Source organism: Cydia fagiglandana, chromosome 7 (genome assembly GCF_963556715.1).
Source record: "Cydia fagiglandana chromosome 7, ilCydFagi1.1, whole genome shotgun sequence".
NCBI classification, from domain to species: Eukaryota; Metazoa; Arthropoda; class Insecta; order Lepidoptera; family Tortricidae; genus Cydia; species Cydia fagiglandana.
The window spans coordinates 6560678-6574173 of NC_085938.1; the positions used below are offsets into that span (position 1 = coordinate 6560678).

The window sequence follows — 13496 nt, forward strand, 5'->3', positions numbered from 1 at the left end:
GCGAGAGCTCATAGTTCTACACGGTCAGTTAATGTGAAGTATGTTCTATCCAAACATATCTTCTTTGAGAAGACTAACCTCGTTGCTATGGTAGCAAGATCCTCATGAAAAATAACATTCGTGTCAAAGATTTGAATATATTTCAAACAACATATCCATTGTACTAAGACGTATTAAATATAATAATTAAAAATGCTTCAGCTTTCTTGTTCTAAACGTGAATATTTCTCGTAAATTTTGAGAACTTCACAGTTAAAAAAAAATTCAACTATATCTACCTACGTCCAATTTGACAAGCCTACATCCATCCTACATCTCTGTCAGAACGGAACACAAGGAAACGCGCACTAAGCGTGACCGGCAGAAACCACCGTCAGAAGAAAGCAGTTGGTACAGCATGCGCGGAGGTGGCGGGGCAGTTCAGACGGGCGTGCCGAAGTCGGGGTCGCCGTCGCCCGCCGGCGCCGCGCCCGCACTCCCTCCCGCCGCCCGCGCGCGCGCGCCCGACCCGTTCACGAGCGCCTCCACGCGCCGCGCCGAACCTGCACAACAACTGATGTTATTTCATTTTCACCACACCGGCTCGGAAAGGCTCGCTTTGCACTTCAAAAACTGATAACAAAGTTGCATTCGGGGGCATAATTGTTGCACACTCGGGGGCAATTTTGTTTAACCCGACAACACGCGTGTGCTTTGAAACCCTCGCAACGCTCAAGATTCCATTTTTCGAACCACTCGCTACATATATAAATGGTCAAGCAAATCTTGTCAGTAAAAAAAAAGCGCGAAGTTCAAATTATGCTATTAGACGATATCCCTTTGCGCCTACATTTTTCAAATTTACCGCCTTTTTTACTGACAAGATCTGCTTGACCAACTTTATATCTTGACACCCATTGAACACTTACCTATCCGAAATGTCTTCGCGTCCCGCTTCTTAGTGTCGGCGCCGTTGGTGTCGGGCGGCGGCGGCGGCGCGGGCGCGGCCGGCTCCGGCTTCTCGTCCGACGACTGCGCGTCCTCCACCGTGTGGTACGCTCCTGGTAATAAGTATTACATGATTACTCTTAGCGAAAAGGTATTACATATAACCGAAAGGTGGTGGTGCTAATTCCCAATAGATGACACCCTGCTGTCTCTATTGACAATTACTTAAGTTTCAAGATGACATGTACTGGGACCGCGTCGAGCACCAGTACCACCATCCTAGAAGAAGTATAAAATATGCGCTACTTATGAAGTCAAAAACAGGAAATATTACGCAAAACTCCGCATAGAGGACGCTACTAGCACAAACTGAAGCGCTAATCACGAAAATCTAAATTTCGTCGCCTCTCTATCACTATTGTATATTCGAGCGTAAGAGAGGCAGATAACGAAGTTTCGATTTTCGTGTTTCGTGGTCTGTGTAAACAAACCGCCTTGATCATTTTTCATCAACTTTACTATCAAAAAACTATTTTAAGGCATAATAATGTAGGTATGAGTTAATACATGGTTTCCAATATGTCGTCGGCTTAAGTCGCAAACCTCGTAACTTGTCAAGGAAATCAGTAATTGCTACCTTGGACGACAATACTTAAATTCGTAAACCTATACCTAAACCCGCAGGAGTTCCGAGGTTTGTGACTTACGCCGACGATGTATGTGCTAGTGCTGCACTCTGGCGGCAGAACATTGCAGTAATAGGGGGTATTGGGACAAAGGCGTCGTGTATGGACACCTTTAGTGCGCCAGTCCTGCGGCTTGCGTTTCTTCTTGGTGGGCTGGCGGCGCTGGTGCACAGGCGTGGAGTCGGCCGACGCGGACGCGGACGGCAGCGCGCCGTACCCGCCGCGCCCCGCGCGCCCCACCCGCCCGTCCGCCGAGATGCGGATGCTGCAACGTCACATTTACTGTGATGGTGACTGCACATGCACAAGTTTCCTATATAAATATACTAGCGACCTGAGCGACCCGCCCCGACTTTGTACAGGTTACACAAAACTTTAACAAATTATAATACACTTAAACCTTCATCTTCAAGAATCTATGGATAGGTGAAAATCGCATCAAAATGTTTTGTAGTTTTTGAGTTTATCGCGAACATACAGACAAAAGACTCGGCGGAGGACTTCGTTTTATAAGGTGTAGTGAAACTGTTTTACAAGAGCAACAAAAGTCATGATGTTAAATTTACAGAAATCATCATTCGTTTGCGGTCTTATAGTTGGGGTCGACGCATCATTTTTTTCATAGGTACTATACTGTATGCATTATTATTTGCGTTATTTGACACATTGTGACTGACGTATATAGAGATGTAACTAACCCAAATCGATTGTCACAGCAAGCGATTACGATTGGATGGCACGTAGACTGAGGTATCGAATTGTGACGTATAATGAATTTTTATTTGTGATTTAAATAAAGCTAGAATTATATGGTTCTCCCGCAAGGTAAATGCATTTAATACACCGACCGAGTAGGTCGCACCCATCGTCAAAATCTAAACTAACTGGGGATCTATTTTAAAGTTTAGTTATGTTATTTCTGTGTCAAATTTGTTGTCTGTTAGGTGACGATAAATATATCCATATTTACAGTTAATTATCCACCTTTTCCTTACTTTTATTAAAAGAAAAATGAAAAATTCATATCGATTTACTTAGACAACTACCGATTCATAACGGTGGTGTCCGGCCAACCCTAAAATTAAAAAAAAAGACGTAGAACGTAAACGTTCGCAGTGCAATTGTTTTCCTTTGTGATTTCGATGTGCAAGACATTTTACGTTGTATTGCTGTTGTGAGTGACAGATGTCAAATAACGCAAATAATAATGCATACAGTATAACTACTCTGTCTCCTGTTATCTCATCATTCACATCCTTTATTTTTATAATGTTTCGCAGACAGTCCAACCACCTTTTCCTTGGCTTACCTCCTCTCTTACATCTCTCCGCATTTTTTCCTAATACTTTCTTAAACAAATCGTTTAAACTTCAGAAAGACCGTCGCTGATTAAGATTCCTCACAGTCTAAATCGAGTCACTGTGTGTAAAGCTTAGTAAAGCGACCAACCTGTCGTCGTCCATGTCGAGTATGGACAAGTTGTTGTTGATGTTGTTGTACTCGGGGTAGTGCGGCCGCGGCGAGCGCGAGTCTGTCGAGCCGGCCGCCGAGTGAGGCCTGTGTCAACAACGCTAGCCCTCATTATAGTAAACGTTTGACAATCACAGCATCACAGAATAAAATAATGAATCTTTAAGTTCAATATTAAAATATTGTTGCATAGGTAATGTCCGTCTAAGCTTACTAACGTAACGCGCAGACTTTGAAGGGATAAAGTGTGGAAGTGCCACTATAATGTCATATTGTTTTCATAAGTATTTGACGTTACGATTTTTCCCATAAATAGTAGAACATGGTATTCTCTGCGATACATTTTTACTTTAAGCTTATTTGTGTTACGTGCAGTAGTATTATGATTTATGAAGCTAATAAAAAAACATATTAAGTATTTAGAAAAGGTAAAGTTACCTGTCATAGTCCGGGGTCCGGGGCGCAGTGGGCGTGGCGCCGGAGCCGTCGCCCTCCGCGCCGAACACCTCCCCGTCCTCGGGGTACAGGGGAAACCTGCACCGACAACACTGTTAGCGCACCAGTGTCAGACACTAAGCTGACAGGCACCAGAAATGGACAATTCATGCGTTCAAATTGGTGGTTACAAAATCAATGCATGATCCTTAGGTACACCTTGTCCATTACTGGTGGGGTCACCTCCAAAAATTTAACTCGTTTCGCTTTTTAGCCATTTTATGCCGCAAAGGGAATATTTCACACATTATTTTGAACATTATTTTTTATTTCTTTGACTTTTTTAATCTGAGGCAAAGAGAATTTAGTATAGAAGGCGTATTGGCAAATTTCGTAGTCACAGTAAATTTACTGCCATCTTTCAACACAATATGTTTAAAACTTTTAGAACTCCATTTGAATTTGATCCTTGGTCTATCACTGATGTGTAAAATTTGTTAAATATCAAAAGGTGTCGCCATCTACACGAGTATAGGCCAAAGGTATGGCGTCATCGCTCGAAACGTCAATGACCACGACTGCTCTAACAAGAGTATCCGACTAAGAAGAAGAAGATCGCTCGAAAAGATACTACACCGCTTAGCAGCACGTTACGAGAACAGTTACCGGTAGTTGTCGTCGGAGAGGCGGTCGTCGTCGTCAGCCGCGATGAACTGCACGCACAGCGCGCAGTCGCCCTTCACGCTCTGCAGCGCCGCCACCGCCTCCTTGTGGCACGCCTAAAACACGTCACACAATCATATATCATTATTATCATGCAAATGGCACGCAACGATTCACACTCATCGATTAATACTGAATAACGAAATCGTAGACGGAACCAAGATCTTGATCTGGCCCCCAATCTCGGATAAGAGCACTATCTGACAGAAAAGCTCTGGTCTAAGGCAGTGGTTCCAAAAGTTGACTGGGCTTCCATCTAACAAAAAGTGCCAAATTCGGGACTCATCTTAAAAAGGGGGCATAAAATATTATTAGTAATGCATAACGTAGAGATCGCCCGATCGGTCGGAATGTCGTCAGGGCCCACTCAATATTCGCACGGGACTCACCAATGGGTCGCGCCCCTAGTTTAGGAAATAGTGGTCTAAGGCGATCACAAAGTTTTTTCTGTTTAGCCTAATCGATTAATAGAGACAATCCCTTTTTTATAGTTTCCTATAATGTACAGTAAAGTTAATAGCTCATAAAAACAAATATAGGTGCTATACCTACTGTTACACCAAGAAATAACAACTCTTCATCTTTGTTCATGTACACAACACACACATGACACAGGTACAAACAAGGCAAACCAGCACCTCTTGTCTAACTAACATCATGTCAAGGTTAACTTATAAATAAACAACATTGTTTGGAAAATTGTCACCATACTAAATCCTGCGATATTTATATCTGCTTGACGACGGCATTCTAATGTACTCAAAATCAAACATGACCTAAAAGCATACCAAGAATAGCATTAGTTTAAATCAATACATAGCTCAAAAAGTAGCACCGTCAGATATGAGTGTTCCGCGAAATTCTAGAGTGTTCACAAACAATTACTCATCCGTTTATTAGCAATTCGCATCACAAGCCGTTCTGAAAATCTCAAGTCTGGCTCTAGCTCTCGCGACTTAAGATCTTTTATAATACTCGTTGAGAGCACACATCTAAACCGAGTTATTACGAGGATTATTCGTATTATATTCGGTGAATCATTGCTGCAGCCTGCAGTATATTTAAATAGTAGCTCAAGGGTGACACATCATTTTATAGTGTAATTTACTAGCACTAGAAGAGACTTGACTGTTGCCAAATTGTCTTTAAATTTTAGAATCCTTCCACATGTCATGTCATAACCGTTGACGCTGCTTTCAGTGTACCGGTTTTATGAATACCTATATGGTACCTACCTATGTAGTTTTAAAAATGTTATAATACTTATAATTATTTAATTGCGTAAGGAACCTGCCGTCTCCAGCCGAAAATAATTGCAGGGTTTTCCTATCTGTGACGCTAAAAAGTTTAAGATTCCAGGTTAATACCGGAAATAAAAATAAACATAAATAAAAATAAATAGCCTTCAATTTCCGATTTTAGTTAAATATCTTTATTTTATTTTACTTTATTAGGTACACTAAACAGACATCGTACAATATCATGGGTAAATACATTTGCACATTATGGCTTAAATCTAGCACGAGATCCAAAACAAGTGTACACAGCATGTTTTACAATTGAGCGGAAATATTACAAACGAATTATGGTTTAGTTAGCAATGTTATGGGAATAATGAAAAGCCAAGTTCACGAAATAGCTTCCCGCTCTAGGATCAGGATTATTAGGATGTGCCTGCTCTACAACCTTACAACACCGCTGCTGTCAGTCCATCGTCCACACCCATCAGACAGTATAGTACGGCTCTTCTCAGGTGAATTTTTCGCTTCGAGCCTTAATCTTTCAAACAAAGGCCATTGTCTCTATTATCGCAAAGCCGCTAGCTACCGAGTTAGCAGGTGCCAGTATAACAGTCATATTGAAAAACAACCGGTATCGTCATAGTATTAAGGTTCAGGTAAGGTTATACCTGCGTCAGGTCCCGGTCGTCGATGGCCAGGATGGCATCGCCCACGTACAGCTCGCCGGTGAGCGCGGCCGGCCCGCCCGCCTCCAGCTCCGAGATCAATATTGGAACGCCATGCTCCCGCCCGCCCTACAAATTTAGCAAAATGATAGTTTATGGAAAAAAAATAGTAAAAACCGTCACGATAAGCGGTCAAGTAGGAATCCCCCGGTTTTCAAGCCATCTACGCCGGTCGGTACACCGAATATCCGCAGAGACAACGGAATGAATCAGATCCTTCAGGTCTAGCTTTAGCTGGCTGGCTGAAGTAAAACCTGAACCTTTTGTACCAAATATAATTAACTAAATATCTTTTTCACACCACCAATTCGAAAAAGGGCTTTTTCTTCCCTGCTAGGAGGGATCAAAGTGGCACTTTTCTTCCCTGCTAGGAGGGATCAAAGTAACACTTTTCTGTTCTAGCACACTATTTCTTCATTTCTTTGCACATTATTTTTTTAGCTTAAATAATCTGTTTAAGCATCATAATTCCCTCATAGATGGGAAAAGCAGCATGTGTCACATACACGGTATCAAAATTATTTCGTCTTAGGCGTTAACACATGAATCCCTCATTACGCTCAGGATTCTATCATAGAATCCATCGCTTCATTCAGGATTCAATGTACGCCCTTGACGGAAATATATCATTTTGATCCCTTGTAATACATACTACTATTGAATAGCGCTACTATGTAGGTACACGATTAGTAGCGAGGTTTTCTCCTATATTTCACAAATACACACCACATACATATATTATACAGGCACCTTCTGGGCGAGCTCGCTCCATCGTAGGCCACGTCTACGCCTTGGCTAGTCTGTGGCCATGAGTAAGGCCATTCATAATTTAAAAAAATACAATATTTTCTTGATGACTACAATAGGTTACTCACCGTGACGGAGATGCCGAGCCCTAGGTGCGGCGAGCGGCGCACGCGCACGGTGCGCGGGCGCGGCGGGCGCGGGGAGCGCGCGGGCCGCGCGGGGCACGGCGCTAGCCCGCGGCACACGCGCACAAGAGTCTTGTGTCGCTGCAGTAGGATCTCCGCCTCTACCTGCCATCGAACCCATACGTTTTTTTATTAATCACACTAAATCAGTGTTTTTCAAACTTTATGGTGTCACGGCCCTTTATGACCACAAATTTTTTTTCGCGACCCCCATACCCCGTTTCTACGTTTTTCTATCTACATATATAGATATCTATAGAGTCTGTGCGGAAAAGGAACAGTCGTGAAATGTAGGGGATTCCATACATTCTACGGCTCTTTTCTTTCCGCACAGTCCATCAATGGTCGATATCAAAACAAAAAAAACCGGCCAAGTGCGAGTCGGAATGGCAAAAAAATCACGTTTGTTGTATGGGAGCCTCACTAAAATATTTATTAAATATATTCTTTTTAGTATTTGTTGTTATAGCAGCAACAAAAATACATCATCTGTAAAAATTTCAACTGTCTACCTATCACGGTTCATAAGATCCAAAAAAGCGTTTTGAGGAATTAATTCCCAGCAAGCTGGAAATCATTTTAATATCTTCATTTGGTCCTGAGTTTGCTCCATCCCAGGAGGTGTGGATTAATTTTCGAAGCCTTGGGAGATACATTTTACCTTGGATTGAATTGAGCCACTCGAAATAGAAGGAGCCCACCGTCAAAATTAACATCACTACCAGCAAGCTTGTTGTGGATCAGACATTGGTAAAAATAGTAGATTTTAACAAAAAGTTACCAAAAAAAAAAACAAATTCAAAGTGGCTGCCATTTTTTACGATGTTTGACTAGGTACTAATTCATATTAAGGTACTTACTTTTCGGATCCTCAGATATCAATTTTTATCATGATTAGAGCAAATTTTCCTTCCGACGTACCGTTTTTGAACTATACAAGCAAAAAACTGAAAAAGAGCAGCATTTTTTCCACAACTCGTGGAATGGAGCAAACTCGGATTACACTAAGGACCCCGCAGCAAACATAGGGAAAAAGTGGTTTCAGTTAAATCTCACGAAATTTTAGTATGATATTAATTTGGCTCTCCTGATTATTTTTTTGTATGGGCCCAACTCTCTCGGAAGTATACTTTCAGAAATAATCAAGTATATAATTTTCTATTTACGCGACATGTTTTCTAAAATCGATATATTGTTATGACGCGCACTGATAGTTACTGACGTTATAAGGTGCAGTTACCAACTGTCAGGAGGAGGAATTACGTAAAAATGGTAAACAAACACATATTTTGTATAAAACAATTACATTGATTATTTTGAAAGTATACTTCTGAGACAATTGTGCACATACTAAAAAATAATCAGGAGAGCCAAATGAACATCATACTAAAATTTCGTGAGACTTAACTGAAACCACTTTTTCCCTATGTTTGCTGCGGGGGGTTAGAACCAAATGAAGTTATTAAGACGATTTCCAGCTTGCTGAGAATTAATTCCTGGAAAAAATCTAATTTGACTAGCCTAACAGATCTTAACTTATTTAACTTTTTAATAAATACAGTTTACCTATATCTAAGAATGTTTTGTTTTATTGATATGTACGTTAACGACCATTAAATTTTAGAGGGTTGGAATATTTTTAAGTAAAAAAATGAAATCTGCTTTCCATAAGTTTCTTTCAAAGCTGAGCTTCGCGACCCCCCTGGACAAGTGCCGCGACCCCCCTGGGGGTCCCGACCCACACTTTGAAAAACACTGCACTAAATAGTACAGAATAAAGAGAATTATGTATTATGAACCTGCATTCTGTCAATCCCTAGGACGACCGGTTCGCACTTGACAACGAATTCGTCGTATTAGTTTCGTACCACTCAGACCTTAAGAAAAAAAAATAACGCAATCAGTCTTCGAAATCAAATGTTCGAAATAGCGGCTACTTAGTCTACAGAAATTTACTGTCTGTACTGGTTCAGTATCATAGGCATTAGAATGTATACAATTGGGAATCTTTTGAAAATGAAAAACTGGTGAGTCGTATACGGTCTACCGATTATAAATTTAACGGCTAACCTGAGCCCAAAGCGAGTCCCGTACTTCTGCACGCATGTCCCTGCCGAGTAGCTGCAATTGCTGTATCCGCCCCGCCAACTCCTTGTCCAGGTATTTGGTCGCCAGTCTAATGAAAAACAATTACATTATTGACGATATTACGAATGTGCAATTATACACTTAAAGTGGGCAGGTTTATTTTTATTTCATAATATCCCATAAAAAATACATGTAATATAAACAAAAAGGTGGGCAGGTTAGGGGCTTGAACTTACAACTACTTTTGTCTGAAATGACGCCATTTGGCACCCTTAGTTTCATAATATAATCGAAATTAGATGACCTACATCTATTCGTTTAAGTATTAGTAAAGCCTGTCCACCTGTCCAGGAAGCTAAGGCGCAATTCAGAAAATTCAGAGGCGATTCGACATAAAACCAAGTTGCTAGACTTGAGCAATAGTGGGCGCGGCACATTGCTCATCCTTGAGTGACGATTGAGAGCAGCAAAGCCTCCGACAAGGTAGACCGATGACTAGGTCCTGACCTGCGATCCTGATCGCCGGCAACTGTTTGAGAAGAGCAGCGCACGACTGATCCTGTGTGGAGAGAGAAAGAGATGATTAGATGAACCGTGCACCTGGCGCCGAAGAGTTCTGAATGTAGTGCGAGCACGGTCTCACGGAGCGCGGCGTTCTCTCGCGCGAGCTGCGCGGCTTCGGCGCGAGCGCGGGATGCGTCTGACACGCTGCCCGCCGTGTCGTCGCCGTCCGCTAATCCTGACGATAAATATTAAGATACTCTTGAATCGTTTTGTTTGCAAATTTTATATTCATAATGCTTAAATATCGTATAGGTAAAATCAAAAAATAGATTTTAAAGGTTTATGGTCTTGGCAAAAAAAAATATATACCCCCTAATTCATAAACGTTTATTAAAGTTGACAAGCCGATAATAATCGTTTGTCCCTTTCCATCACACCAATACGTCGGAAGAGTTAAGTGATAAGTACAGGGTGTCCCAGAATTCGACGTCAAGCCGTAAACGGATGATAGACCAAGTCATAACAGTTATCATAAAAATACAAAAAAAATCCAACTCATGTTCTTTAAAAATTATGGTCACTTTAAAAATTCACTAAAAAATCCACAACCTGTAATGGTTCTTTAACTCTTGTTACTACAAATTCCATAATTTATTCTAATTTTTTATTATTGTGTAATCTTGAATAATTACAGGGTGTGGATTTTTTAGTGAATTTTAAAAAGTGACCATAATTTTTAAAGAACATGAGTTGGATTTTTTTTTGTATTTTTATGATAACTGTTATGACTTGGTCTATCATCCGTTTACGGCTTGACGTCGAATTCTGGGACATCCTGTATAGACGGGATAGGTATAGGTAAGTCTTAAAACGAATGATAGATAAAAGGCTTCATATACAGCACATATTTATTGACAAATGTAGTCTGAAGATAAGAATTCTAAATTTAAATTACGCTGACAAACAAGACAATGTTGAACGATATTAACATCAACAGCTAATCAGAGCCAAACCGTACCTATAGAAAAAACAAATCGCAAATTGGATATGGTCATAATTTAATTTCATGAAAATATACATTCTTATTTGAAAGTATGCCACGCGTACGTATTTATGACTTAATGACTTTGACTCTCCTGTCCACGAACTGTGACTTGTGATCCATCAAATTTGTGTTCGCATGTTAACTGTCACACCCCGTTTATTACGCAGCAGATGGCCTAACACGACGGAAATCAACACTTGACTTTCCCTTAACGTCCTACGGCGGCGCGTCTCCCAAAATTTGCCTAATTTATGACCTATCAACATGCGGTGATTGATTGTAGATATAACTGGCGAAGTGACATATAAAACTACATTTGCAATCACTCAAATTTGTTCTCTATAAAACATTGACTGAATAAAAATAATAATATTAAGAAATCGCTTACGTAAGTAATGTTTCCGCATATTGGAATGCGCCGGTTTCAAAGACCGTACCTACCGTAGGTCCGTTCGACTACAGGTACACTATAGTTCGTTTTTTTAGCATTAGAAAAAAGGTAAACAATCTTGATGTGTCTTTTAATTGATGAAAAACACGTTTTAAAAATAAGTTTCTGCAAATATGTAACAATTATGAATCTAATACGATAATTTATATTCTTCTACTTTCATAAGTAATAGTTACTGATTTTTCAAAAGCGTTTTTCAATTAAAAGACATGTCAAGATCGCTTACCTTCTTTGTACTTCTTTCTAATGCTAAAAAAAACGAACTATGTATATCGTATCGCGGCATCACGCTTTATTGCCGAAAATTAAGCACTCTGGACTGTAGCACCAATTTTTCTCTTTTATTCTTCCTTTTTATCCTGTCTGTAACGACATTGTAGCTACGCAATCCACATCCAACTAGATATCAATTAGGTGAATGGAAACGTAAGTGATCGTAGGCGGTGGTCACACATTTCAGTACCTAGTTACTAGTAGTTGGCATTTAGTAAGGCAATTCCGCTTATTTTATGACGGGATACCGCAGGACGCTAATTACGCTTCTTTCCACAAGATAGTATTTACTAACCAAACTGTAATAGTTAAGGAAAGCTCTTGGGACTAAATTTGTATGGCCAGAACCGGCAGTTCGCGCCGCTGACCCCTAGCTGTGTAGACTGTATAACCGACATTAATTCTATAAATTATATGTCCCGTTTTAACTTAAACAAGCTTACGCGGAATTTCCTTTCAGCTACGAATTTGCGAGCATTATCTTTTTAAGCCGATAAAGTCAAGGAGAATGGAGTATTTATAAGTAAGGTTTATCATAAAATTGCACTCTCAATGCATACAATAAACCAGCGGTCGGCAACCCGCGGCCCGCGGGCCGCATGCGGCCCGCGAACCTCTTACTTGCGGCCCGCCAGTCTCCCTGGCCACTTTGTATGTAATATTGACAAATGACAATATCTGATAAAGTCATACATATTAACAGAGTGCGGCCGGCGTCCATATCGTTAACTGCTATGTGGCCCTTGGCTGCTAAAAGGTTGCCGACCGCTGCAATAAACAATTAAAATGTAGCTCACCGGCCGCGGCAGCCCGCGCCTGCACGAGCTCCGCTCTCATGTCCACCAGCTCCGCCTGAAACAAAAAAAAACAATAATTTAGAAATAAAATGTTATAAGCTGATAACCGATTATGTGGTTTGCTCGAACGCTGCCCTACGCTCGGTGTCAATGGTGACACCACGACTGAAGCGGCCCGGACTGTCAGACAAGGATCGCCCGCCATTACTGCGTCGGAGTGTGTTTTACTTGAAGCTACGCCTGTTTTCCGTGTTTTATGTATTAAATCCTGTATTTTAATGATGTATGGTGTTTTCTCTCCTTAACAATACCTAATTGTTGACAGTCTAAACTGTAATGTATGAACTGGCTCTATTTAAACCATAAGTCTATCGATGTTTTAATTCTGCACTCGAATTGCCACCACATTTTAAATAAATATTATAGCGATTTCAAACTAACTGATATAGCGACCATGTCACAAATTTTGCTGCTTTAAAAAAACAGTTGCATAACTAAAATGAGGACGGAAGGATTATGAGATCAGAAATGATTGGAACAGTTTATCATCGACCCCACTGTTGCAAACAAGTGTGTTCAAAAATATTAGAAGAATACACACTTATCTTGACAAAGTGTTCATCATATGTTTTAGGGCATCTAATATATATGTGTATTTAAAACCGACTATACAGAAGGTAAATTATCTGCCATCCAATTAAAATTTAATGGGTATCAAACACGGCAGACCATTTCTCATCACCCACTCTATTCAAATTCACCGATTTAAACTCGTATAAAGATGTCGCCAAGTAGGTAGGTTATTATTATTTTGAATAAGTATTAAGTATTTTGAAGGTAGGTATTAGTATTACACTATTATACTATTTTATAAGTAGGGATTGTGGATACCTACTTATAAAATAATGTCTAGAAGAGGGTACAATTTCTCTAAACCTTAATTAATTCAGGACAACGAGGACTTCTGCAAGGAGGCCAAAACACTCATGACTTTAAGAGTTGTATTTAACTAAACAGTACCAAATAAACTTTCAAGCGATCTTCGTTACATACAATTTAGACAGAAGGATATAAATATTTTATGAGAAGTTGTATTCCATACTACGAACTTTAACAAATAAAAAGTAATAAAAAACAATTTTTCAAATTCTATATGCCCATATTTGTAAAACAACTATAGCTGTAGGTAATAAACACAA

General features: G+C 40.2%; 1 protein-coding gene across 1 annotated transcript in view; it reads right to left on the reverse strand.

Annotated features, from left to right (window-relative positions):
* Positions 1–420: 420 nt before the first annotated feature.
* Positions 421–13496, reverse strand: part of LOC134666185 (Golgi-associated PDZ and coiled-coil motif-containing protein-like) — a 77925-nt gene continuing 64849 nt past the window's right edge. Inside the window, exons 3-13 of the mRNA XM_063523336.1 lie at positions 12298–12352; positions 9828–9966; positions 9210–9315; positions 7083–7244; positions 6151–6276; positions 4185–4297; positions 3522–3617; positions 3063–3170; positions 1724–1878; positions 909–1040; positions 421–542 (exon numbers count right to left, since the gene is read on the reverse strand). Coding sequence (XP_063379406.1) covers positions 421–542; positions 909–1040; positions 1724–1878; positions 3063–3170; positions 3522–3617; positions 4185–4297; positions 6151–6276; positions 7083–7244; positions 9210–9315; positions 9828–9966; positions 12298–12352 — 1314 coding nt within the window. The remainder of the gene's footprint in view (positions 543–908; positions 1041–1723; positions 1879–3062; positions 3171–3521; positions 3618–4184; positions 4298–6150; positions 6277–7082; positions 7245–9209; positions 9316–9827; positions 9967–12297; positions 12353–13496) is intronic.